Genomic DNA, 25,674 nt, shown 5'->3' with positions numbered 1-25,674 from the left:
TAAAAGTACATTTTTGTAATAAAAGGAATAGAGATCATGTTTTTTTATGATCTTCTTATCCTCAACCATAAGCATTCATTGTAGCGTTATTCTATCACTGTGCAGACAGCAATGATAATCCCTCACAGGATTGCCAAATTTTTCTACCAACCATAGCATAACAAATCCTATTACGTACTTTTACTGGCTTTAAGTTTTTGATTTGCAGCTGAACAAGAACAGGTTCAGTCCTCCTTATGGTGCTGATGGTCTTTACTGATAATCATCAATCAACATCAAACTGACCTGGAAGTCCTGGGGTTTATCGGCTAGTCGGGAGCGATTCTGTCCCCTTGCCATCTGCAGGTGGAGTTTACCAGGCTGACCAGGAGGCGAGGGGATGCCTGCAGAGCTACTTTGGCCTCCATCTGGTAGCGTCTCATTCCCCTGCTCACCACCACCTAATCAACAGAACAACAAGATGAACTCCTGGCATGCCTCTAATCAACCATCTGCATTTTACTGCATCATGAAGAACTCCATAAACATACCAGCATCCACTGTAGCATCTCCTGCTTGAGGGTCATTGGGGTTTGGTACAGCACTGGCTGGAGGATCGTAGCCAATCACAAGGTTGATTGTAGCCTAGAAGGAAATAATTGCCTGTTCTATTACTTCATTTATTTATTTGAAAAAGTAAGATAGCCTTCCTGTTTATATTTTTAAGTTCACAAAGACAGACAGACACTTACTCCAGTATTCTGCCCACTTTCATTGGCCAAAGGAAGATTTCTGGATGGGAGTGATCTCACTTGCCCAGAGGAAAGGTCTCTCAAAGAGATTTTGGTTGACCCAATCAATCTGATGGGGGAAAAGAAACAGGAAACAGAAATAGATTTGTATTTGTGCCAACATGTCAGTAATCAAAATACACACCACATTGGAATACAATACTCTGTGTGCTCAGTGAAGTCACATTTACAAAAGGGCAATATAGAAGGTCACCACCCAGAGCTAACAAACCCAGCCTGCTCAGACAAACAGACGCACCCTATGAGCCATACAGTCAACGCCGCTCAGAAGCTACCAGCCAGTGATTCATGGTGTTCAGATCATCTGTGACTTTCTGTAAATGAACATCTGACAACTGAAATTAACTAATTTGTCCAATTCTTTCCATTAAAAAGGTTATTTTAATGCCAGATATGAACAACAGAACCAGGAGGAATTTGGAAGCATTCAAACTAGACATCAAACTATTATTTCCAGTGCGGTAAACCTAAAAAGGTTCATGAGACACAGTTACCTGGTAAAATCGACAGTATTGAAAACAAATGTCACTTCCTGATAACAAAAACATTATCTCGACCACCTGTATCATACGCTGAGTAAATTATAGCAGTTTTTCCAGTCATTTGCCTCTGCGAATGAGTCAAACATTTTCCTTATGGAATGTTAATAACATTTCCTGAGAAATGAAGTAACCATTGACATTTTAATGACTAAGCTGTGCGGCTTTAGGCTTGAAATGCATAAATCGCATTCCTCTGTTTACACCTTCTTAGATATTTCAAGGGTAAAAATTCAATGAAACTAAAATTATCCATGTGAGAGCGGACTCATTAATACTGGCCTTTGTTATACAAGTAAACCATCTTCAGCAGTCTCTCCGTGCCTGCTCCAAAGCAGTTTGTTATTGCTTATAGGTGTTATCGTATTGCAGCCAAAACTACACAGCTTAATGTGCAGCTTGTTTATGCTCAGGCAATTATGAGTGAACATGAAAACAACATATTGGCTCTGAGAAGAAAAAGATTTGTGTTACAGATCTCAAATGTTGCCACTGAACCATTACAAATACGATCAAACACACTTATGTCCAGTTTATTAGGTACACCTAGCTAAAACTAAAGATGTCTAATATAACAGCTTTGCAATAATAACCTATAATGTTCAGTTTCTGTTCATACTGTTTTAGAGAAGTGGCCTTTCAACAGTTTCAACACAAACTTTGTAGCCTCCATCAAGGTTGGATTTATTGCAGGATTATTGTAGTAGACTGAATCAGTTTTAGCTAGGTGTACTTAATGAACGGGCACGCAGTTTGGATGGAAAAAATATTGTTCACTGTATTGTGTCCAAAGTAACATCATGTAGCTAATGGAATGCAGTACATCATGTATACTGTCTTTGGGAGGACTGAGTAATATTATTTTGGCAGCGTTCCTGGAGGCATTTTCCCCTAGACAGAAACTCACTACAGACACTAGATCCAACTACACCACTGAAGCCATCCGAATCCGATACATCCAAGACTGGCGAGAGATTAAAGCTTTCGAACTGGGCCCAAATATTCAGAATTATGTATTTTGTTTACCTTTTGCTAACAACATTGACTTGACCTGGACAGAAATGTCAAAAAGAAAACTGCAGGGAACAAAACAACCACCGTGCTATGAGAAGCTGACTGAATTTACACCAAGTACAAACCTTACTTCTATCAGGAAAGCATTTCTTTAAACAAACATTAGATCATAAGATTGTGTTTATACTCTGTAACAAAGCATCTGACATTCATGATTTAAGTATGAATATCATTTAAAAAGTAAACTATAAATATACTAATACTATACAGTCATACTGCAGACCATTGAAGTACAGCAAACTAAGACAAATACATAATCCAATGTTACTCAGACAGGATTTCTTTATTAACAGCTGGATATCAGCTTACCAGTACTTTAGGCGACTCTACAAATAGTTGGGCAGAGTTTTGTTGGGAGGAGAAAGGATGGAGTGTAATTGTTTTGGCATCTCCCCAGGGAGTCAGTGACTATATAAACCTGGTATGTAGCCTCAACTCTGACTGAGTAACTTGTGTGTAGTTTTCCGATGGCTTCTCCGCAAACATTTAATGTTTCATTGGACTTAATCAAAGAGTGGATTCAGGTGGGATGTGACATCCTCATCCTCTCTCCTATGACATAGGAGTTGCATTATTCGGCTCCAAACCATTCATGAAGGCAGTCAGTTTTCATTTTGCTACTCTGTGGGCAGCCTGACTGTATTCTGATAACAGAATTTAAATACAAAAGAGATTAAGTCAAACGAAATTATTGTAAGGTATCAAACTCTTTGCTACTCCTGTGTTTAACTCGACATTCTGATACCAGCATTCAAATATGAAAGAGATTAAGTCACACAGTATGATTGTAAGGCATTAGAACAAATTACATATTACAGTCCAGTACTGCACATTTTGTGAACAGAATATGGATGCTTGACTCTCATTGTTTTCCATTTAAACACACAGTTTGACCAAAGAATGACAGAATGACCAAAACAGACTCTGACCATTGTCAAGCCCTGGTGAGTCACATCCCACCTCAGCTGATTAAGTCCCCACATCCAAACAATCACAATCAGATAGGGTGACATTATGTGCATGGAGTTATTACTGGATATAGATACAGACTTTCCACATGACCTGGTATGATGAATTTCTCACATTTGTGCGCCAAATAAACTATGATCGCTTACTGTGTCTATGAAGAGGAAGGACTGACAAGCAGACCTGAGCGTCGTTGCCTGGGCTTCTCACCTTCTCCCTGTCATAATTAATTTGATTTCACAGATTTGTTTGATGGATGTGTGAGAGAATACAGCTCATCTTAGATCTGTGACTAGGGTGTGAATATCCGCCTTCACAGTTCCCTGATTCTCTGATTTCTGTTGCTTCATATTGATCAACAGAGTTGTCTGCACTGAAAGGCTGAAATATTTTCATACACAAGGTAGTCAAAAATAGGTGAGTTTTTTGGACAGACCAATCACATGTCTGGCTCTACGTTTCATGAGACAGGAAATTAAACAATACTGGAGGAATTTTTTCCAGCCTTCTCCTGTGAAGAATGTGACCCTGGTTTTCACCATACCATTCCAAATGTATTCATGCAAAACATTTAATGGTAATGATAACACTTAAGTAGTCATTTCATTGTTATTATAGTGTTATCAAAAGACTAACCATGCAATGACTTCTAGAAGTCTCCAGCCCTGTATTTAGTTAAAAAAATAAATAAATAAACTCTGCAACACTTGCTACAGTTAAAAAAGCAAGCAAATACTGGGCAAAGCAGGATACCTTTTGCTCTATGGACAGCAATGTCAGCCTGCCAGTCAGTCCACCACTTTGATCTAGATTGAATTCTCTCAACAATTACCAACCAATAAATAATAATCTTTATTTGTAGAGCACTTTTCAAAAACAAGTTACAAAGTGCTTTAACAAGTGTAAAGACAATAATACCCAAGAGACAATAATACAAAAACAATACAAGATAAAAGCAAGAAAACATTGAAAAGACTAAAATACATGTTTAAGATAAATATAAAATAAGTAAAATAGAATAAAATAAAGGGATAAAATGAAGTCAAATAAGATCAGGAAAGACTCTCCTATAAATGTATATTTTAAGAAGGGACTTAAAAGAGTTCACTGACTCAGCCGACCTGATTTCCTCGGGCAGGCTGTTCCAGAGCCTCGGGGCCCTGACAGCAAACGCTCTGTCCCCTTTAGTTTTCAGTCGAGAATCTGGAACAGACAAAAGACCTCTGCCCGAGGATCTCAAGGTACGTGCTGGTGCGTTTGGGACTAAAAGTTCAGAAATATAACAAGGCGAGAGGCCATGAAGAGCTTTAAAAGTAATCAATAGAATTTTAAAGTCAATTCTAAAACATACTGGGAGCCAGTGTAGTGAAGCTAAAATAGGAGCAATGTGGTCATATTTCTTTGTTCTGGTTAAAAGCCTGGCAGCTGAGTTCTGGACAGTCTGTAGTCAATCAGTAGATTTTTGGGTTAAACAAGTGAAAAGGCTGTTGCAATAATCCAGGCGTGATGAGATGAAGGCGTGTAAAATGATCTCGTTGTCCTTAAAAGTTAACATAGATCGAATATTTGCTATATTTCTGGAAACCTTGTACAGACATCCATGCCCCCCAGAGGATGAATCCTAAAGACCCATGATCTTTCATCTGGCTCCACCATGAGGTTGATATTTTTGTTTTTATTGAAATAGCCTATCTTAAAGTATTGGATGGATTGCTGTGAAATTTGGCCCACATTTTCACCCCAGAGAATGAACTGTAATAGTCACTTAGGTGATCCCCTGACTTTTCATCGAGCGCCATCATCAGGTCAAAACGTCAAAAAGTGTGCATTGTGACTAAATTCCAGTTCAACTAATAACATTCCCATCAACTTCAGCTATACTTGGTGTTCAGTGCTAATTAACAAATGTTAGCATGCTAGCACATTAACATTACCAGCTAATTTTAGCATAACAGTGACATTATTGTTAGCATGTTAGTATGCTGATGTTATCATTTAGCTCAAAGTACAGCTGCGCTTAAGTACATCCTCAGAGCTGCTAGCATGGCTGTAGACTTAGGCAGAGCTAGGCACTATAGGCAGAGTTTAAATGTTATGATCAACAGCGTTGACATTTACACAAGGAAACTTTGTCTTATCTTCTGAATCCTTTCTAAAATCTAATTAGTTAAGAAGACGCAACTTTGTTTTGTGGTTCCCTCTTTTGTTGCCACGACGACAGGGATTACCCATAATAGCAGCTGGGAAAACTATTTGAGAGAAAGAGAGAAGCCCTTTTCTGCTCCCACTGTGTAGATCTTTAGGGAGTGTGTCAGAGGGCCAGACCAGTGGAAAACTTTGCTCAATTTAACAAGCACACACACACACACACACGAAAAGCTCCTCCCTCAGTTACAATTGTCCTGTGCACTACGGAAACTTTTACTAGGTGAAGGAAAATATATCATATGATATATAAATTATAAAAAGACAAATACACTTTCATGTGCTTTATTGTATTTACCATATGTAAAAGACTTTGATCGCAGTAATTAGTGATGTAGAGGCAACATTCTCTGTGGTTGGCCTAAATTGGTCCCATGTGTGATTCTTTTTTGGAAGTAGCAGCCTTGAGCTGTTCTGGAGCAACTTAGAAACATTTAGCATGACAGCGCCTCTTCCTCACATAGTATTCAAGCAGTTCATACATGCAGTATGTCCTGCAATTATACTGCTACAATGTAGTTTGGCAACTAACGGCCACAAAGTATTCTCCTATAAGACACACAAATCCCAGAGAGAGAGAGCGAGAGAGAGAAGACAAACAGCAATTCATCTGTCCATTGTTGCCCAATCAGAACCAGTCATCCCACACAGCAAGTCTCAGCATGGCAAGCAGGGTGTGAGGGGGTAGACACAGCCAGCACTGGAGTATTATGAAAATTTATATACTGTGTTAAGTGTTAATAATAAAACGTCCTAACTAGTGAGTGGTGGTAGCCTTTGGCATGTGCAAACTATGCAACTATTTTGCAGTCATGGTACTTTAGAAGCTCTTCAGATTGAGACTGGCTTACTAACAGCTCATGCTACCTGGATTGTAACTTTAAGAAACTGACATCCAAGCAACTGAAAATGACAAAGATGCGCACACACCTCAGTTACTGTTGGCTAACCTGCTGTTTGAATAAACAGAATTATTTCTCAGACTCTTGGTTCAGACAAGTTTAAGCTGTGATTCCGTAAGGTGAGGCACACAGCTTCTCTTTCACCAACGTCTGTTGCACAAATTATAAAGCCAAAGCTAACAGGGAGCTCAGGCGCTGTGTTGCACTTACTTATCTTTCCCAATGGTTTCATAGTCTTTCACAATCACGTCTATGTAGGAGCCAGAGTCCAGCCCAGTGCCCTTCAGATCAAACTCAAGCACCTGCAAGACAGGATGAGGGACACACAGTCCATCAGATATGGTACCTTCAGCTACTGTTATGTCCTGAAGAAGCAACATCTTATCTGAGAGCAGAGACTTTAACTGAATATAGCCTGAGCAAATAATGATTTAGCAACTCAGCAAGAACAATCCAAAACATTCACATCCAACTCCTGGATTTATCTACATCATATAATCTATTAGCATGGTCAATCCCTACTGTGACAGTCACATGATGATTGCCACAGTATATTTACAATGTGATATCATGTATTTAAAGTGAGGACATCTTGTAAATAACATCAAAGTAAATGAGTGAACCAGCGATATCTGCATGTTTGACCGTATGTGTGGGTTTGTGTGTGTAAGGGATTTACCTCATTCCAAACAGGATTCAACTCATTGCCAATCGTTTTTGTTTTCTTCTTCTCATCTGAAAGGGAAATGATTTTTTGTGAATATTAATAGAAAAATGTTTGCAGTTTCTTTTTGCCACTTCCTGTGGTAATATTGTGACACATGATTTCACAAGATAACACACATAGGTTAACCGACCTAAGAATACACCTAAAATATTTTACCCATTTGTTTTTCTGTCAAAGTGATTGCTGGATCTGAATTTCTATCTAAACAGGCATCGTGATGTTGGTGTCAGTGGGCTAAAATTTCTGCCTTCACTAGTAAGGGGGGGGGGGGATCTGTCACACCTGCAGGTGATGATGATGACGACGACATGTGTAAAAGGAAAACAGCTGGGAACAACTAGGGCTGATTGCCAGGATCATTTCCTCTTCAGGGGGAAATGCCATTCTGTGTCTGATACAGAACTGTGTCTGATTTAATTTCAATTCAGTGACTGGAGGCTCATTTGCCTTCTCCATGGTCTTCTGAGCTCATGTACATACTATATTCTACAGGTCCTAACACAGTCCCCACCCAGCTTAGCATCAGGAAATGCTCTGACATGTTGGGACAGTCTTCAAAGGTGCAATGCAATTTAAGCTGATGAGGTTTTTAAATATACTGCAGTTAGGAGCTACACTCATACTTAAGCCTAAACTTTCTTAATTCTAAATGGTGCATTGTGCTTCCAGTTAATGCACAAGTACAAGAGTAGCACTAGTGTATGTTAGTTGATCTATTTTATGGGCTAACATAAAAAAACTACTATTAAGTCCAAAGAGTGACGTCATACTAGAAAAAAGTATAATCAAGAGTTACAATTTAGTTCCAAGACACTTTATTTCTTTAACACCAAATTTTAGGCTGCAAGTTTTTTCTGCCCGCAAACTATGATACAATACATTATAAAACTTTTAAAATAAGACTTACCTTTATAGACCACAGCGGTGAATGGATCAGGATTTCCAAGTTTCTTTTTAGGCAGACCTTTAGCCGACTCTACTACAACCCGCAACATGGCAACAAACAGGTTAAAATCAACAAGGCTGAATCAGTAAAGCTGAGGAATCAAATGAAAAACAGTCTTCACAGGACTCTCGTGTCTTGGCATCCTCACTGCCCCATCACTGAAGCGCGCAGGGCAGGGCCGAGGAAGTATAAACTATTTCTCGGTCCCGTCGGGGAGAATGAGGGCGGGTCACGGGAGTGTAATTACTACTCTGAGTGGAGGCTTGTGAGCTGCTGCTGCTGCCATCGTGTGAGTAGCTCGGTAAGTGACCATGGCTCTACACACACTACAGTGCTGACAGGAGAAGAGCTCACTGGATAAATGCATGTTTTGCAAGTGAACAGATTTTATTAATTAGGCTATTACCTAAATACAAGTGACGACTGACGAGTAGGCCTAATAATAATAACCGCGATTCTCAATTGACTAAATCCAGAATAATACATTTTTTTATTTATGTGGTATAATTATAGGCTATGTATAATTAGTGTATATAGTTATGTATTTATTAATATAAATATTGTAACAATAAGCGATTGTTATTGTGTTTAGTGTGTGTAAATGTCGTCAGATATTTGCTATATATTACCTGCAAATCTACCAATTGAGACGTGCCTCTTCATGTTTGAGACCTAATCAAATATATTTCTGTGGCGCTACTTAGCGGCCGTTACGGGTAATAACATGAACAATCAACGCTGAGGCCAGTCAAGGGGCCATCCCAGACTAACTAACCTTATCACTGTTCCTAGGCTCTATGTAAAACATTTCTGCATAGCATAGACACATTTAAACCTGTAGTAAAGATAGGCCTGCCCACACAATATACATGTAGTGTGTGCTGGAATATGAGCTTATATGCCTTTTAGGCATGGAAGTTGAGCCGACCTGAAGTTTCATGAATGTTATACATGTGGTGGCATAAACTAAAAAAGGTCTCTTTTGCTTACCTCAATCATTTGTTTTATTTCAACTGTCTGTGTTGTTAATGATTGATAAAAATGAAATCCACTTTAGCTGGAGTGTGTGTGGGTGGGGTGTTATATTTAAGTAACATTTAAGTGATTAACACATTAATACATCAATAATTATCTATCTATCTAATAATATAATAACTTACTAGTACTATTATATTTTACTCATATATGTTAATGCTAATATTTTTGTACTCTTACTAGTAAAATTAAGACTGCTGGACTTTTACTTGTAACTTGAAACAGAGTATTTCTACATTGTATATTGCTACTTTTACTTAAGTAAAGATCTGAGTACTCCATCACTGTTAGTGCTTCTCAAACCTGCTGTATTTTTTTATACGCAGGTAATGAATATTCTGTTTACACCTGGATGTCCAGGTGACTGAAATGTGGTAGAACAGAAATGTTGCAGTATTTTGGAATCAGGGATATGTGATTTCTCCTGTATAATACATTTCATATCCACTTTTGTTTATCTGCTCAGTAGCAATGTCTTTGTCTGAGATGTTAAATGTCACCTTAAGAGGCCCACTGATGACAGACACTGCTCTAAAACGGCTACATGGCACAGCAGGTAGCCTTTTTGACTGAAACACCATAATAACATCAGAGAACTAATCAATGTATTGAATTGGGCAAGGAGTCTTTAAACATATTGATTATTATTGCAGGAATAGAACAGAGCCGCTGTTAATGCGCTGTGATTTAGTTTCTGTCATCCATTACTGGCCATTGCATCATAATGTATATCAGATGAATTATGTAGTTATTGAGCCAGTTATATTATAAACCACTGGTGTGTAGGTGTGTATAGGTCTAAGATTAGACCAGGTGCAAGGGACCACACTCCACTGGGACCTTTTGGGTACCTTCATTAAACATAGTGGGAGGCCTCTCTGGATAGCTCATGCTCGTTGAAGTGGTAAGCAAAACTGCTGTGGTTGCCTAGCAATAATTAAACTGCATTAGTTGTAGAAGTCTGTGAGGCCGTAACAATATAAAGTGTCATTGCTTTAACTCTTTTTCACATTAGAATATATGTGTACTGGACATAGGCTCATTTGAAATGAAATATCAAGGATTTCTACATAGTCATGATGATGTTAGAACAGCTGAACTGACCTTGTGCAAAAGTTGCCTATCTGAACTCTCCTGGGTCCTGAGGTCCTCTGTAAATGATTAATCCACTGTGGGCTTGTCTGTGGGGTTTGTGGCTCTGTTACCCACAGCGGAGTTACAGTTATTTTGTAACACGGTCTTCTCATCAGTGATGTGCTGACTCTCCACCTCTGGGAGCAGTCAAACGCTCATGACGGATGGCTTATTGATCCGTGGTCCTGGACATTCCTTCCCTGGCTGGAGATAAAATACTTTGTTTGACCAAATCAGGACTGCCTGAAAAGACAGAGGAAGGGATGGAAACTTGTGGTTGCTGTGTCTTTGTTTGTCACCAGGATCTGGAACTTAAGAACTTGAAACACTGACCAACCTGGATCACAAATTCAAGAGAAAAAGATGGAGCAGTATCTCGTGTGTGGATTATTTTAAACTGTGAGGCTCAGGTTACCAATATGGATAACTTAAGAAACAACAAAAATCCATGGGTGCAATATGAGAAAGAAGTGCCACACAGCAGGTTTTGGTAAGTTTTTATTTAGCTTATCTTATTTATTTGATCTTGATAAATATGATGGATCATTGTTAATTGTGTGTGTTAAGTGTGTATGACATGTTACTGAATTTATAAGCTTTGTAGATTTTGCATGTGCATTTGTAGGCTACCTCATAATACTCCTCTATAATATTCATCATACAATTGCTGTATGTGATACTAGTAATACATAATAATTCATAAACACATGCACAAAGCATGAAGTTCACCAATACCACTAGATGCCAGGCCATGGCTTCTTACATTTTATGGCTTCAAATCCCCTCCTGTCAAATAAAACATTTCCCTCTGAGTTAAAAAAGATGATGATTTCAATCTTCATCCTTCTGTCCTTTATCTGTCCGTTTGCATCTCTCTGGTTCAGATTCACATATTGTCTCCACTCAGACACTGACAAGGATTTCCTCCGTCCCTCCTACGCAGCTTCACCAACTCCTTCACATACAACAGCCTTTTACACTCTCTTTTTCAATGCACTTTTATTACTTAATTATTTTACGCTTCCATTAACGCTGGTTGATTGTGAGAAATGTATATGATGTAAAGGACCACTCAAGCATGTCCCGATGGAAAAGGAGAAAAGAGCTCACAATGCTGAGACATGTGACTTATTGTTCCAGCTTGTGGTCTCCCTGAGCAACCGGGCCACAGCCGCTGGTGGTGAGGAACACTTTCAAACACATCCCCCAAACCTAAGTTATTCCCCCATCCCCGTTTGCAGCGTTTACCGAGTGCACACATTAAGACCCATCGTTCAATGTATATATTTACATTGCTCAGTGAGTGTCATAGATGGATCATATAAGGCTAAGGCTAAACTGTTTTTGGGCTCTGCAGTGTGTTGTCCCAGGGCTGCCACATGGGAGCACTGCGTTCATTCTGCTGCAAGCCAGATGTCTGTGACTGGGTGGAATTAATAAAGTGTCAAAACTCACTAACATGATGCTAAGACACCAAATTGACCCTGATTGATCAAGGGCTTCAGTTACCTTCAGTCCTACCTATGACCACTGCTGTGTGGTCCCCTCTGCAGTGATCCAGCCTGGGGAGTCAGTCCTGCTGAAAAACTGAGCCCCGAGCACCTGCAGCTCCTGAGAAATGCATTCACCTGTCCTAAAGCTGGAGCACAAATATGTGAAGACCGGCCAAACAGAAGGAGTGGAAGGAACAGAGGAGGAAACAAAGAGCGTGGAATGATTTTTGAAGAGTTTCAGGAGGTTCTGAGGTCTGTGATTGGTCCAGATATTGAGGACACATGGGTTGAGAGATTCTTCAGTGAGGTAAGGAGAAATAAAGAGGTGGCTTTGTGGTAGTACTAACAAAAAAAGAAAAGCTGTATTGTACTGCCATTATACAGTACAATACAGCACATAAACTCACTGTGCCATCAAAAATGTGTTGATGGATGATGATGTAGGGCCACTGAAAGTCTTAACGTTCCATGTCCAGGTAGATATCACTTGTACCGGGCAGGTGAAATGGCAGCAGCTTTGTTCCTTCCTGCTTTTGGAGTACACTGAGAGAGAGCGTGCCTCCATCCCCAGAGCAGCCCTCCTGGACTCGCAGCCACAGATCAGACACTGCTCTCACAATAAGGTAGAAATCCCCCGGTCTAAATATGGTCACTTAATAAGGAATTGAATCTTTGTAGGATCCTTCAATTACACCCAAAGGCCTAATGGGGGTGCCAAAATGATTAAAATTCGTGTAGAGACAAGTATAGACCTCACTTAAGTTTTGAGGAGAGACAGATGTACACTTTGTGTCTAACTGCAGATAGAAAGTAGCTAATAGATAGTAACTAAATCCCATTGTCTTTTCTATTTGAATGAAATTAGCTAATGTTTTATTGTGCTGGGAACCTCACAAATAATAAGACCTAATTCTTACACTAAGCATAACCGCACCAAACCTTTAATGTTTGGGTCACTCATAATGACAAACCATAGCGAGTAGTCTGTAGAGTATTATCACTGCAGCTCTACAGAGCGCTCATTTTAATGGCCCACAAATTTACTGCAGTGTCCTAGACAAAGGTTACTCTCTTGTATATTTCTTTCTAAAAGTAACTATTTCAGTCCTCTGGTAAACTTTTTTATTAATTGTACATTCCTCTGCAGCGGGGGCCAACAGTGCGCCTGGTTGCTGTTTCCCATCCTCCTCCACTCCGCTATATTAGTGTCAGTAAAGGGGGTCAGATCTCTGTCTGGAACAGCAGCCTACACATCCTCAAAGGTCTAGAGGTGAGTCACATCACTGTACTACTTTTACATCCACCTGGAAGTACAACACTCACACTTTTTTTATATTTAATCCTTTTTGATCCAGCTGACTGGAGACCCAACAGAGGAAGTGGCCAACACGAGGAGATTCAGAGGTTGGACCACTGACGCCGTCTATATGGGCAACGTCCACAAGGTTGCCATAGCAACGGACTGCAGGGACTTGCATTTTGTCAATGTCTCCACAGCCAGTGTATTTGAGGACGTACATGTTTTTGGTATACTTGATTGCTAACGTGTTACTACGTTGTACTAAACTGAGCTGGTCACTAAAAAAAGCATTTACTGTTCAAAGATCTAACTTTTAAAACTATTTCTTTCATCTTTGCTCCAAGGGTTTCGTAGTGTTCCAACTGCTCTTTGTTATTGGCATGATGTTCAGGTAGGACTTTGAGATGTTCTTTTCAGCAGGACAATAAATAGAAAACAATAAATTGAAAACAATAAATTCATCACTTTAGTCACATGTTTTTTTCGCTCCAAGTGTCCAGAGCGACCCTCCCTGCTGCTGCTGGGGGATGAGAAAGGAGGAGTCCACCTCATGTGGTTCCTGAACCCATCTAAAGGTCTTTTCAAGAATCCACCTAAGAAAGAGAACGGCCCACAGAGGATCTTTTTCCCAGTAAGCTTGGTCTATTAAATTACTGAGCTCAATCTCTGGTTTTTGCAGAGAACTGTGTCATGCAGCAATTCCAAGCACTTGCTGATAACACTCCAGTTTTATAAACAATACTTAACCACTCATTGTTATCCATCATGACCCAACAGGACCTCGGTGAACACAGCAACATGGTCTCCTACCATCACGTCCCCAACATCCACCAGCAACCAATCAACAGAGTGATGTTTGAGCCCAGCACCAACATCATCATGACATCATCAGAAAGTGATACCACCTCTGTGGTCTTCATGAATGTAACACTGAAGCAGGAGCCTTATATTTGGAAATTTAAGCAGGTAACCGACTGCACAGTGTGGTTTTGCCTGATCTGATGTTGAATAGAAGGTTATGTATGTATTCTCATTTGTGAACATAACTGTGGCCTCACACCTCTGCACATTATTGTAGTCAGTGTAGTCATTTAGTCATTATTATATAGTTTGTTTTATGCATCAGAATTATATTTCTAGACATTTATTCCTCTTTAAACAGTAGTATAAGAAAATAAAACAGAAAACAGCAAGATAATGATTTTTGGCGAGGTCAGATCAGACACGTGTCAGTCACAGTACTCTGGTCTGGGTGACACTGACCTAACTAGGTGGATCAAAGTTCAAAATTCAACTGTAGTTGTAGGAAAATGTCCCTACGTGGCAAATGCTATATTGCATAACGCATTCAGTGAATTATCCCAACCCAGCTTTATCTAGAAAAACTAATATGAGTTGTGAGTCGAGTTACTATTTCTAAAGTGGACTCCTGCCCAGCATGCAGAGGCAGACAGTGCCACTGACTGCGGGAAAAAGAAGTAATGCTGATGCACAAAACAGTATTAAACTGGGTGGGGATGCTTCCTGTTATTCACAACGGGCACACTAATTTTATACTGCAATCAACTGTCTGGACAGTTTTAACAATGAAGCCATAAACTCCTCAGTCCAAACAAATGGAACCAGCTAAGTGTATCTGTGTTAACAGAAGTAGGCATGCTTTATTTAAAAAAAAAAAAAACACCAGTTCATGTGCATTCTCGACCACACAGAGCAGCTTATTCTGTATACCATCTGGGTCTTTTTGTCTCATTTCAGGGAGCTAAATGTTTTGACTACAACGCATCTCTGCAGTTGATGGTCACAGGAGGTTGTGACCGAGCCGTCAGACTGTGGACTCGATTTGTGACCACACGTCCTGTAACTACACTGCTGGGTCACCGTACCACTGTATTGGATGTTGCAATCTACCAACCTGCTGGGCAGATATTCAGCTACTCCAGAGATGCTGTGAGTCATTAAAGATGAAGTAATGAAACAGAGAACTGGCCTGACAATGGGTCTGAATAGAGCTAAATATATATATTAAATATATACTGCTTGTTCATTTTCTGGTTAATTAATTGATGTCTGTCCTTTGTCAGGAGCTGAGGGTTTGGGACATTTCCAGCCATCACTGTCTGAAAACCTTCGGCCTGCACTTCCCCTGCCAGCAGCCAGGTCGAATCCCAGAACACGGCAACTTCCCCTTCCTGTTGCTGAGCCCTCCTCTTCCTGAGCAGACACAGTCTCATTTAGTAGTGGGATGCAAAGATTACCTGGCACTGCTCAATCTGGCTGAAGGGAAAAGAGGAGGGGGCGGTTGGTTGACCGATGAAGGAAGGGAAACTGGACCAGAAATTCAAAGTGGTCCTGCTCTCTCCTGCGCTCTGTATAACTCCACTTTGAGACAGGTGGTGACTGGACATACCGACTCGTCTGTGTCTCTGTGGGACGTAGAGACCGGGAGAAGGCGGCTTCAGATCTTAAATGCTCATGGAGAAGATGAACTCACCTGCATGGCGCTAGACTCCTCCCACAGAAGACTAATCACTGGGGCTCGCAATGGCACTATTAAGGTTTAATAACACATCTTCTCAGTTTGTACAAAAATACTGTGAATATACTTTGATTTGATGTACATGTTTATTTCACATGTATGGGTTACTTAAAGAGTTTATTCATGAGAAGTTTGTCGCCCAAGCAGGTGTGGAACTTACTAAACGGCCTTAACCTGCACAAACTCGAGCCTGTGACCAACTCTGACGTCACAGGGTTGACCTGTCTCCCTGACAACCAGCTGATGGCTGTAGGGTGGAGCCAGCGGATAGCTCAGTATGACATTGCGGCTGCTAAGGTAAAATTAAAGGTGCTTGAAATGTATAATCAACAGTTGTTTTGCATACAGTGGCTGGCTGCCTCTGTCTTGCATCAGTATAGTCAAAGTCCTTATAGGCAAGTCATGCCACTCGGCTGCCATGTTGGCAACGTCTCTGGACACCTATTTCGGACTAACAAGAGCAGGCTCCTATCTGAATGAATGAGGAGAGAGCCAGAACTGCAGTTTCACTGGTCACCGGGACATAAAAACTACATGAATAGAATCAGCAGTAAAATCTGATAAAAATCTCTGAAAAAGTTTGATGACTTTGCCCCAAAATAAGGTTTAAAAAGCGTTTTTCCCAACCGGTTGTACTTCTACTACGCATGCGTCACTACTACCACGACATTTGCTACAATGTCGTCTCTGTTTAGTGCAGAGTCAGTAGACAAGGCAAGAGGCTTGGATTGCGCATGCACTTCACAGCCACGGGATTTTGCGAGAAAATCCGACCCGGAGTCTTCACATAGGAACATGGATAGACTACCGGCCTTTAGAGGTAACAGAAAAAAACTGGCAAGTGGATCTTTTTTATGTGAGCTTACAACCCCTTTACTCACAGACAATAAAAAGTGATTTGTTTCATTGAAAAAACAACATATGGCCCCTTTAACAGTGATGTTACAGGGTCCTGGAGTACACCTGTAAATCACTGCAAAAAAGTGAAAAATTAAACCGCTAGAGTGCAGCAAAAAGGTATGAAGTTACTCCTTACCTTTAACATTTTGGTTACAACTGATACAACAAAATTATAATTAAACCTGGAATTCAGTTCATTATTTTAAATACAAGAGATAGAACATTAAAGGTACCATGTGAAGTTCATTTTGTAAACAAAAGTATGTTTACTTTCACCGTTTCACAATAAAATGCCATCCTTAAAACATAATACAAAAAAGTAAAGCCAAATTTTAGATTGAATTTGAATCTTGCATTGTCTATGTATATTGGTTGCTAGCAGTCTTTTTCTACCTTGCTTTTTTTGGCGTGTTGCTGCACTTTTTGGCAGATGACCAGAATCCACTCTGTGGAATAACATGAAACCATCAGCAGCACTGTGCGTCATGGGGACTCACTTATAAAGACATTGCTCCATAGAGCTACTAGTGGTCAAAACCTCCACATGGCACCTTCAAACCTTCAATGTAGTGTGGGGAACATCCAGTGGGATCTGGACATGGAAAACAACACAGATGAAATAAAAATATAAATGTAGGATGTTCTTGCCTTTTTTTGTGCAGGTCTGGTCGGTATTTTGGAAGAAAATGCTCTTCAGGGCAGGAAGTAATTTGTCATGTTTCTATCAGTAATAGCCATTTGTTTGGAAAAATAGAAGGAAAAGCAGTGTAGTTAGTTTGAGCATCGACAGCGATCATTACTTGATGGACAACAATAAAGCATTACCTATTGAAACAGAAAATCACAGAATTAAATAAATTACAAAAGCATTTGATTGCCAGTAAATGTGCAGCACACATATTTATTAATGACCAAAAGCCAAGCGGTTTTAGCCTTCGCACTTTGCTCGTCCACAAGTTCTTCCCCAGATGTTGAATGCTGAATGATGAGTCCCACACAAACATTTGTCACCATAGTGACTAATCTGATACAGACTTAAAACGCTGTGTTTTTCTTAGGAATGCTGACAACAGTTTGAGCTTAAGAAGACGTTTAGCCTTCAATACTAGCACAAAACATATCCAAAAAATACATGGTTAAATCTGTGATATCTTTAAATGAGACTCTTATGTCCATTAATTGCAAGCAAAATATAATGTCTACAGCTTCTCAAAGCATAAAAAACTTCACCACATCCACCTACACATTTATACATGCTGACACTCAGGTCTCAAGAAATTACTATTACCAGTGCCAGTATAAACACCAGTATGAAGTGCGATGTGAGGCAAAGGTCTGGGTGTGCATATTTTCACACCTCAAATTTTTGTGTTACATTTGACCTCTCTGCCTTTAACTACCAGCTGCTCTGCGGTCGGATTCATCTCTTCAAGACTACAGTAGTAACATTCAGTATTCACGCCTACCCAGCAAATTCTCAATCCTATTTTTCTGACCATATGTTTCTCATTGTAAAGCCCCCTGCTAACACAGTAGGCTTTGCCATTGCCTTAAGGCTGAGGAAAAAAATATCCGAGGACTGTTGTGTAGGAGTAAATAATATCAGCAAATGATGTAAACTACATTTAGACATGCACCTAATGAGATCTAAGGCATCTGTGCCACGCAAGACATCTGCTGCAGTTTTTCCCTAACGTCCACCATGCTGAGCTTCCAGGTAATCCAGTTTTAAAAGGCTGACCAAAACATCGTAGCCCAGAGGTGTAAACAAAATCAGTAAACCTGAGAAGTAAATAGAGCTGCTTTCCACAAGGCAACACAAACAATTACATGTGATCTTCAGACACAGTGATGTGAAAATAGTTTCACAACTTCAGCCAACAAACTCATGCACACAGTGGAGCCTGAAGACAACATGGTACTTTGTGTTTTCTGGAAAATCTTTGCTATTTTAGCACAAAACCACTAAAACTGGTGATTTTAAATTTGAAACTGCATACCAAGTGCACTGCATTTTTATAATAAATACCACAAAAAAAAGCTTTGATGTAATTTATATTTAAATACTATACACATAGGATTTGTATGTAAGAGCAGACATGTCGTGGAAGTCCAGCGGTGTTCACAAGTCAGACATCCTGGCTGTGTGTCAGTGCTCCGCTCTGGGGGTCATTGCCACGGGGAGCCATGATGGAGAGGTCATTATCTGGAGGCTGGAGACGAAAGGAGCCGTGCTCCACCTACAGAGACTGACACGGAGAGGGTGAGAAAACGCAGCCATGTGCAAAGCCGACCTGTTCCTGTCCAGAGTACTGCATCCTTAGTGGGTGTATTCACTGTTATTTGTTTGTTTTCTTCTGCTTGTGTGCATCTAGAGTGGTGCCCCCTGTGGACAGCCTCTTGTTCCTGCAGCATCGGGCAGGTGACAGAAAGTTGAAAAACAGAGGCGTCCTGGTCTCATCGCAGGCTGGCTGTCTCTGCTTTTGGAGCATCACTGGACAGACACAAACTTACGGTGAGTGGGAGAGGGAGAGGTCGGATGGATGCAGGGAGTATCATTCAATAACTGGATCAAAAATAAAAAGACAGGAATTTAACATAGAACTTTCACACTATGAGGGTGGCAGAAGCACCAAACTGTGCAAGCAGTTGACAAGCAGCTGTCAGATTTAATGATTCTCCCTTAAGATGGATTTACAAGCAGGCAAAGCAGTGACAGTTCGGCTGAACTGTCGACTTGGCCTCTAGCCTGTACCATTCCTGGCAGCCCACAGCTATGTCTCTTTCCAGATCCCATCTGTGTTTAGTGGTGTGGGATTCAATCACTGTGACCGCTGCATATGTGTGCAAGCATGCATGGGTGTATGACAGTGTACATTTGTGTGTGTGTGTGTGTGTGTGTGTGTGTGTGTGTGTATAAGTCTATGTGTCCATGCATTTTTCTAGCATAAAGGAATTTGAGAGTGTGACATAAAGCATTAAATGATTAAATGAATGATGCAATTTGTCTCGGAAATACATTTGTCATTTAAGTCAAGACAGTATTCTTAAAAATGGCACTAAATGTGACTGTAAATAGATTTCCTCGCACACAATTTTCACTGAAACAGTCATTCTCCCTGCAGACCTTCAGGAACCCAAACCTGCAGGAGACTATTGTTAAAATCATGATCTATCTAGATTTTTTTAGATTTTTTTTGCATAAGAATAGTTCCTTTTTTCCTATTCATTCCAGGACAGTTCTATGCTCCAGAGCAGCCAGGTGAGCGTGTGATCAGCCTGAGCTCAGATCAGCTTAAAAACACCATCCTCGTGTCTGGAGACACAATGGGCTGGCTTCAGATCTGGGACATCTGTCACTTTGCACTGGACATCCAACACGAGGTATGAAGGGTATGTCTTCGTGTGTGTGAGCTGGTGTGAATGTATATCCACATATACCTGATGTGTTCTCCATCTACACAGCCAGTTTGTGAGCGGCCTCCTCTGCTGCAGTGTTGGAAGGCTCATAAGGGAGCGTTAGTGAGTGTGGAAGTCCTCGAGGTGGTTGACAGATTGTTCATCCTCACAGCCTCAGCTGACGGCTCTGCTGGTCTGTGGACTGTAGACGGAGATCTCGTGGGTTCTTTCGGGCAGGAAGTATTGTGGAATAATACTGACCCAGCTACTTACCAGTGGTGAGGTTCATGAGCTTGTCTGTTGCACATTTCAAATGTAAAATAATAGGAAAAATGAAAAACAGTCACAGAGGCCGCTTAGAAATGGCAGCGCCTCCATGACAAAATTATATTTAAACACATAAAACTAAATTTCATTTGTAGGGAAACAAAAAAATGCCAAAATCTGAACAAAGACATATTTTCTTATTGCATTGGAGGCCACAAATACTAAAAATGACTGCACACAAGCTGCCCCTGACGCATATTGGATTATACAGTCCAAATTTTGAGGATGATGTGTGTAAACATGGCAGCCTTTTTGGGATTATATATGAAGCCTGGATAGTTTGTGCCAAATCTAATATAGACAATGTGCAGAGGAATACGTCATGGGTGAGTGCTTTCTCCAAAAGAAACTTCCCTCCATGTTTCCACAGAAGTTAGAGTCTTTAATAGAAACTTCAGTTTGGTTAAAGGTCATAAACTCTGGCTTGGCCCAGGCCTTTGCTGTGTGCTTGACTGTATTTTGGTCACATGTTGGGTAACATGGACCATAAATGAGCGAACACTCCTAATTTAAGAGGGTGAAAAACGGCAGTGAAGTGAAACACAGAGTCAGCATATCCAGAGACACATAAATATGAAGCTCACTGAGGAACCAAACCATTACATAGTTTAACTTAATGGTTAAGGAAAAGTTCAGTAATTTATATTATTTGCATCAATTTCTCACTCTGTCACTGCATCTGTGGTTTCTGATTAGTCAACCACCTACAGAATGTTTCAACGTCTTTGTTGCAGTGCTCCCATAAGTGTTGTATAATTCAGATTTTTTAGGGATGGCAATGTCAGATGGTCAGCTCATCTCTCCTCGTTTGTAGTCCAGGAGTTTCTCTTTCATTCCTGTGACGTCACAGGGATGAAAACTAAATGCGCCTCATAACACTCGCCAAGCAGCTAGTCGGACATGCCCTCAAAAACACTTATTGGCCCTCTTCTCTTCTCATTGGCCCGCCCTTCTCTGCTTCTGATTGGCTAGTAGTCCTTAACTAGGAACTGCGCATGTGCAACTCCCAACAAAGGTCATTTAGAGACAAGATGATTCACTCCATAGCTAAAAAGAAGCCTTCACACACAGGATGAAAAGAGGAGCTGCAGCAATGTGCAGTATGACAAAAAATATTTTTGAAAATTAAACCATGTAAACCTGTTCTGGTGCAACCCCTAAATAAGATTTTGAATCTGAAAATGAGCATAATACCACCTCTGTAAAACCGATTAAATACACACAAAATATAATTAATGACAAAACAAACAGACAACAACAGAACACAATTAAAAACAGTTACTTCAAGAGTTTTTGTGTTTTTTAAATTGACCTATGGGTACAATTGTGTCTTAATGTGTGTAAACTTTTCCAAGTGTGTGCAGCACAAAAATTAACAACACTTTTCCCATTTTTATTGTTTGCATGTGGGTTTATTAGCCAATCACTTGGACAAGACTATCGGACCAGTATAATGAGGAAGTGATAAAAGATGGCAAGTTGTCATTTAGGGCTTTAAAAATAAATAAAAACCAATGCCTGTCTCGTGTCACTATTAGAGATGCCCACTCAGTGATGAGTAGAATAACTGTCACCGTAATAAATCTTGGGGTGGAGTGACAAAGGCAAATGTGTGTCTATAGATAATGTCACTGTAATCCAGGACAGGAAAGAAGATGAGCATAGAAAAATTTGTTCTCTTTCTGTACAAATATTTCAGTTTTTTGTCTTATCTTGGTGCAAAACTAATGACATTCCCATTAGCCTCCACTGTACTTTGTGCTTAGTGTTAATTAGCAAATGTTACATGCTACCAAGCTAAAATAAGGCGTTGAGAATGCTAAACATTATACTTACCACTTACTTACACCACTATATTGGCATTGTCATTGTAAGCATGTTAGCATGGCTGTAGACTTGTTTTGGCCATACATTGCCCAATTTATAACCATGTGGTAAATACTGTTACTAAAACACTATACAGGTTTTAATAATCCTTAAACAAGTGTAAAGATCCCAAATAAGTTGTCTTCAACACACATTCACTCTTTGTAGTCTCTTTTACATAACTAATCAGTCTGTGGGCTCTTAGCTTGCACATTCATGAAGTTGAGCTCTTGCATATTGAAATCATAATAAGTTACTTTTAACCAAATTTAACCTATAGAGCAGTCCTAAAATGCACTAACACACACACACACACACACACACACACACACACACACTCTCTCTCTCTCTCACTCACACACACACACACACACACACACACACACACACACACACAGTACTCAAGTGCAGGCCAGCTACACCACAGAAATGGAGAACAGCAACAGCTCTGGTTTAAATCAGATCTAACAACAAATGCTCACACAGATATCAGACTCTGGGACAAAATACCATCCAACAGAGATCATTAATCTAAGTCCTGACTAGTTCAGTGACATGAACCAAAATTGTGAAACCTGTCTCATCTAAAGTAAACAGCATTGTGTTTGCACAAGTGGATTCCCTTCAGCAAAAGTGATATCTTTTGCTTCTGACATCCGTAGGGAGAAAAAAATGAAACTGACAGAAGACGCAGATGAGAGGACTGAAAGTGACGAAATGGGGCTCAGCAAGGTCAAAAGTCATGCACCTGACCCCATCAACAGGGGTCAAACTTCACAGGAAGAATGTTTTGAAGGTAAACATTTAGTGCAAACAGGTGTTTTGAGGTGCTCCACACACAGACACACACACATGGCCTCTCACTGACCCAGGCCATCTCCAGTCTCCAGTCACATTTGGCTGTGCTCTGGGAATGTCCATTCCAGTAATTACCACTTTCATCAGAATCCTACACATGTGTGTGGATGTGTGTGTAGCTGCTGCTGCAGATACTGGAAGGAGACTAGACGTCCAGTTCAGGTTAGCCTTCCAAGCTAATTAAACCTGATACTCTGATTAAATCATGTCCAATTTCACCACGTTATGAAGAGAAGAGTCAGAGCATTCTTCACATTCTCTTCCTCTGAAGTCTGGATCTCGGCTCAGGAACATTTGGGCAATGTTCTGCTCCAGAGACGCAAGCCAGATAAAAAAAAAAATGTAACGTGCACAAATGCTCATGGTTTGTGTGTGAGTGTGTGTGTGTGTGTGTGTATCTGCAGGAAATTTTGTACACTTTCCTTTCACTTTCTGCCCGTTACTCAGGACTTGCCAAAATAAGCGATTAGCTGTGCTTTCTCAGCAACCACACCCAGGCAGACACAGTTATGTACACACACACAAACTAGCTAACGTTGTCTCCTGTCACCCTCTTCAGCTTCATCTACCAGCCCATCAGAGAATGACCACGAGCGACCACAGCAGCTCATGGTAACCTTGAAAACATACAATCAGCTGCTGATGAGTGTGGACACTTAAACCGCTCACACACACACTCTATCTCATCAATTATCTTCTTCTCTTCCCTCTGTGCACACCTATCCATCCAACCATCATCTGTGCATCTGTTTTGTGTCAGTGTCTGTGTGAGGACCTTTGCCAGACGGTAGTTTCATGTCATGAAAGGAGACATCTGTTCAATGGCATCCGCACCAGCAATCACTGCTGATTGGCTGTGTTCGCCCCATCAGACTTCGGTCCTGAATATCTCATGAATATCCGATCCTGATATTCTGTTGATGCCCAGTGACTGCAATAATAAAAATTCAATTAACTTTTTCATCCTTTTTCATTGCATTTTGTTTAAAAAGACTACCAAAAATATGCAAATTAATCTAAAAATTATTTCGGGAAATGTGCTTATTTGCTTTACTGCCAACAGTCAGAATAGATACCACTTTCCAGTGTCTGTAGGCTACGGTAAAAATGAAGCTACAGCCAGCAGCCAATTAGCTTAGCTTAGCACAAAGACTGGAAACGGGGAAACAGCTAAATGCAAACATTGTGGAAATTAACTATCAAATTTAAAACTGAACCTGTCACAAGTTGTACTGTTCCTTTAAACTAACATTTTCAATCAGCATGATGGATGTCTCAACGCAAAGCAACAGCATGTGACTTTTGAAAAAGGAAAAGACACACTTCTCCATTTAAATGGTAAGTTAAATTAGTTTGTGGAGGCTAATGTTAGCAAACATTAGACAGATATTGCTGTGACACTGACATTAGCATTTATGACTTTTCGACACCTGCGCTACTATAAAGCTAATTTGGCATGTTAGCATAAAAATGGTCAGCTCTTTGCTGCTGCAGTGGCTGATTTCCCCATGAACAATCAATAAACTTTATTTGATCAGCTTTCCATCTACAACAGTCATTTTGCCTTGCCGGTGTGCTCTACAGTTCTGGAAAGTGTAATTGCATTTTCAGTATAGGCTATAATGCAAATACTCTATAGCAGGAGTGTTTGTTGTTGTCGGCGGTAGTCTAGCTTTGTTGACATCCAGTAGTGGAGTACTAGTCAGCACACACGGCTATAAAAGGTTCGATCAATTCTGGAGGAATGTGAGGGTGTAGTTCCACATCCTTTGGTCCCAGCACTGTGGCTATAGCGCTCCACGTCAGCCTGAAGTGATTGAGGGATAATGAAAGAGGGATAAAAGAAGGACCAGAGGAATTCTGCCACTCTATTTTAGATACATCTGATGGGAAAAACCTGATTTCTTTCATTTGAGTGTTTGCATGCATGTCTTTCCCACTTCCTCCTTTTCTCATTTTGTGTTAACAGCTCCAAATCTTTCTCTTGGTCTCTCCTTCCATTGAGCTTCTCTATCCTCTCTCTGTCTCTGTCTAACTGTGACCTCATCCCTCCATATTGTGGGTTGTGCTGCCACACTGCATTTGTGGCCTAGATATGGAAGAAACTTTCCCTGTAGCTTCCAGTCCTTGTGGACTGACCGCTGAGAGGTCAGAAAGGAAGTTAAAAAGACATCCATCGATTCATCAGACTGCTTTAGAAGTTTGTTGAGGGAAGAATGTCAGAAATGCCTTGATGATGCTGCCCCATAAACTCTGCTCTATATTTATGAAAATAGTTTTCTGAACCTGAGGCTGAAAAGTCTGGTCTTCATTTTCCTCTTTTTTATTCATATTCCTTTTCCAGGAGAAGGCTCCACTGAGGATTTACCCACAATCCCCTGGGTCCGGTGTTGACTGACAGCAAAAGGCTCAGCTCACAGCATCTAGAAGGAAAAGTGAAGCTTCCTACCGGTCCAGTCAGATATAAACAAAGATGCAGACATGAATGCTGTTTTCTGTTTTCCCCTTATTTTATGAAGTTGTCTTGAAACTGTAAACATGAATATGTGTTTAAATATGCCATACTGTATTGGCAATATTTCTACTTTAAAACAGTCTATCATATACACTGCACCGGACTTATGCAGCACGATAAAGATACTGAAAACTGTAGGAATTGTTTTCCCCACCTTC

General features: G+C 40.3%; 2 protein-coding genes across 7 annotated transcripts in view; one reads left to right on the top strand and one right to left on the bottom strand.

Annotated features, from left to right (window-relative positions):
* LOC123983033 (myoferlin-like) overlaps positions 1 to 8,320 on the bottom strand; it is a 30,389-nt gene extending 22,069 nt beyond the window's left edge. The window contains exons 1-6 of the mRNA XM_046069121.1: positions 8,112 to 8,320; positions 7,157 to 7,212; positions 6,688 to 6,779; positions 732 to 840; positions 531 to 624; positions 286 to 440 (exon numbers count right to left, since the gene is read on the bottom strand). Of these exons, the coding sequence (XP_045925077.1) occupies positions 286 to 440; positions 531 to 624; positions 732 to 840; positions 6,688 to 6,779; positions 7,157 to 7,212; positions 8,112 to 8,199 (594 nt within the window). The 5' untranslated portion in view covers positions 8,200 to 8,320. The remainder of the gene's footprint in view (positions 1 to 285; positions 441 to 530; positions 625 to 731; positions 841 to 6,687; positions 6,780 to 7,156; positions 7,213 to 8,111) is intronic.
* Positions 7,606 to 25,674, top strand: LOC123983030 (WD repeat-containing protein on Y chromosome). Of its 6 annotated transcripts, XM_046069115.1 has the most exons (20): positions 7,606 to 8,451; positions 9,512 to 9,741; positions 10,622 to 10,809; positions 11,873 to 12,119; positions 12,289 to 12,435; positions 12,960 to 13,082; positions 13,168 to 13,339; positions 13,457 to 13,503; positions 13,606 to 13,743; positions 13,890 to 14,078; positions 14,871 to 15,062; positions 15,197 to 15,670; positions 15,799 to 15,948; positions 18,630 to 18,814; positions 18,927 to 19,066; positions 19,787 to 19,935; positions 20,017 to 20,228; positions 22,806 to 22,939; positions 23,561 to 23,613; positions 23,762 to 23,962. In XM_046069115.1, the coding sequence occupies exons 3-20, from the start codon at positions 10,739 to 10,741 to the stop codon at positions 23,849 to 23,851; spliced, it is 2,913 nt and encodes a 970-aa protein (XP_045925071.1). In that variant the 5' UTR covers positions 7,606 to 8,451; positions 9,512 to 9,741; positions 10,622 to 10,738; the 3' UTR covers positions 23,852 to 23,962. The 6 variants fall into 6 exon arrangements, with proteins under 6 accessions (XP_045925071.1, XP_045925070.1, XP_045925069.1 ...); XM_046069114.1 differs by lacking the exon at positions 9,512 to 9,741; XM_046069113.1 differs by lacking the exon at positions 9,512 to 9,741 and having other exon boundaries at positions 10,436 to 10,809.

The sequence above is a fragment of the Micropterus dolomieu genome, linkage group LG14, assembly GCF_021292245.1.
Source record: "Micropterus dolomieu isolate WLL.071019.BEF.003 ecotype Adirondacks linkage group LG14, ASM2129224v1, whole genome shotgun sequence".
NCBI lineage: Eukaryota > Metazoa > Chordata > Actinopteri > Centrarchiformes > Centrarchidae > Micropterus > Micropterus dolomieu.
The sequence above is the reverse complement of the archived record's forward strand: the minus strand, read 5'-3'. Positions and strand labels throughout refer to the sequence as shown.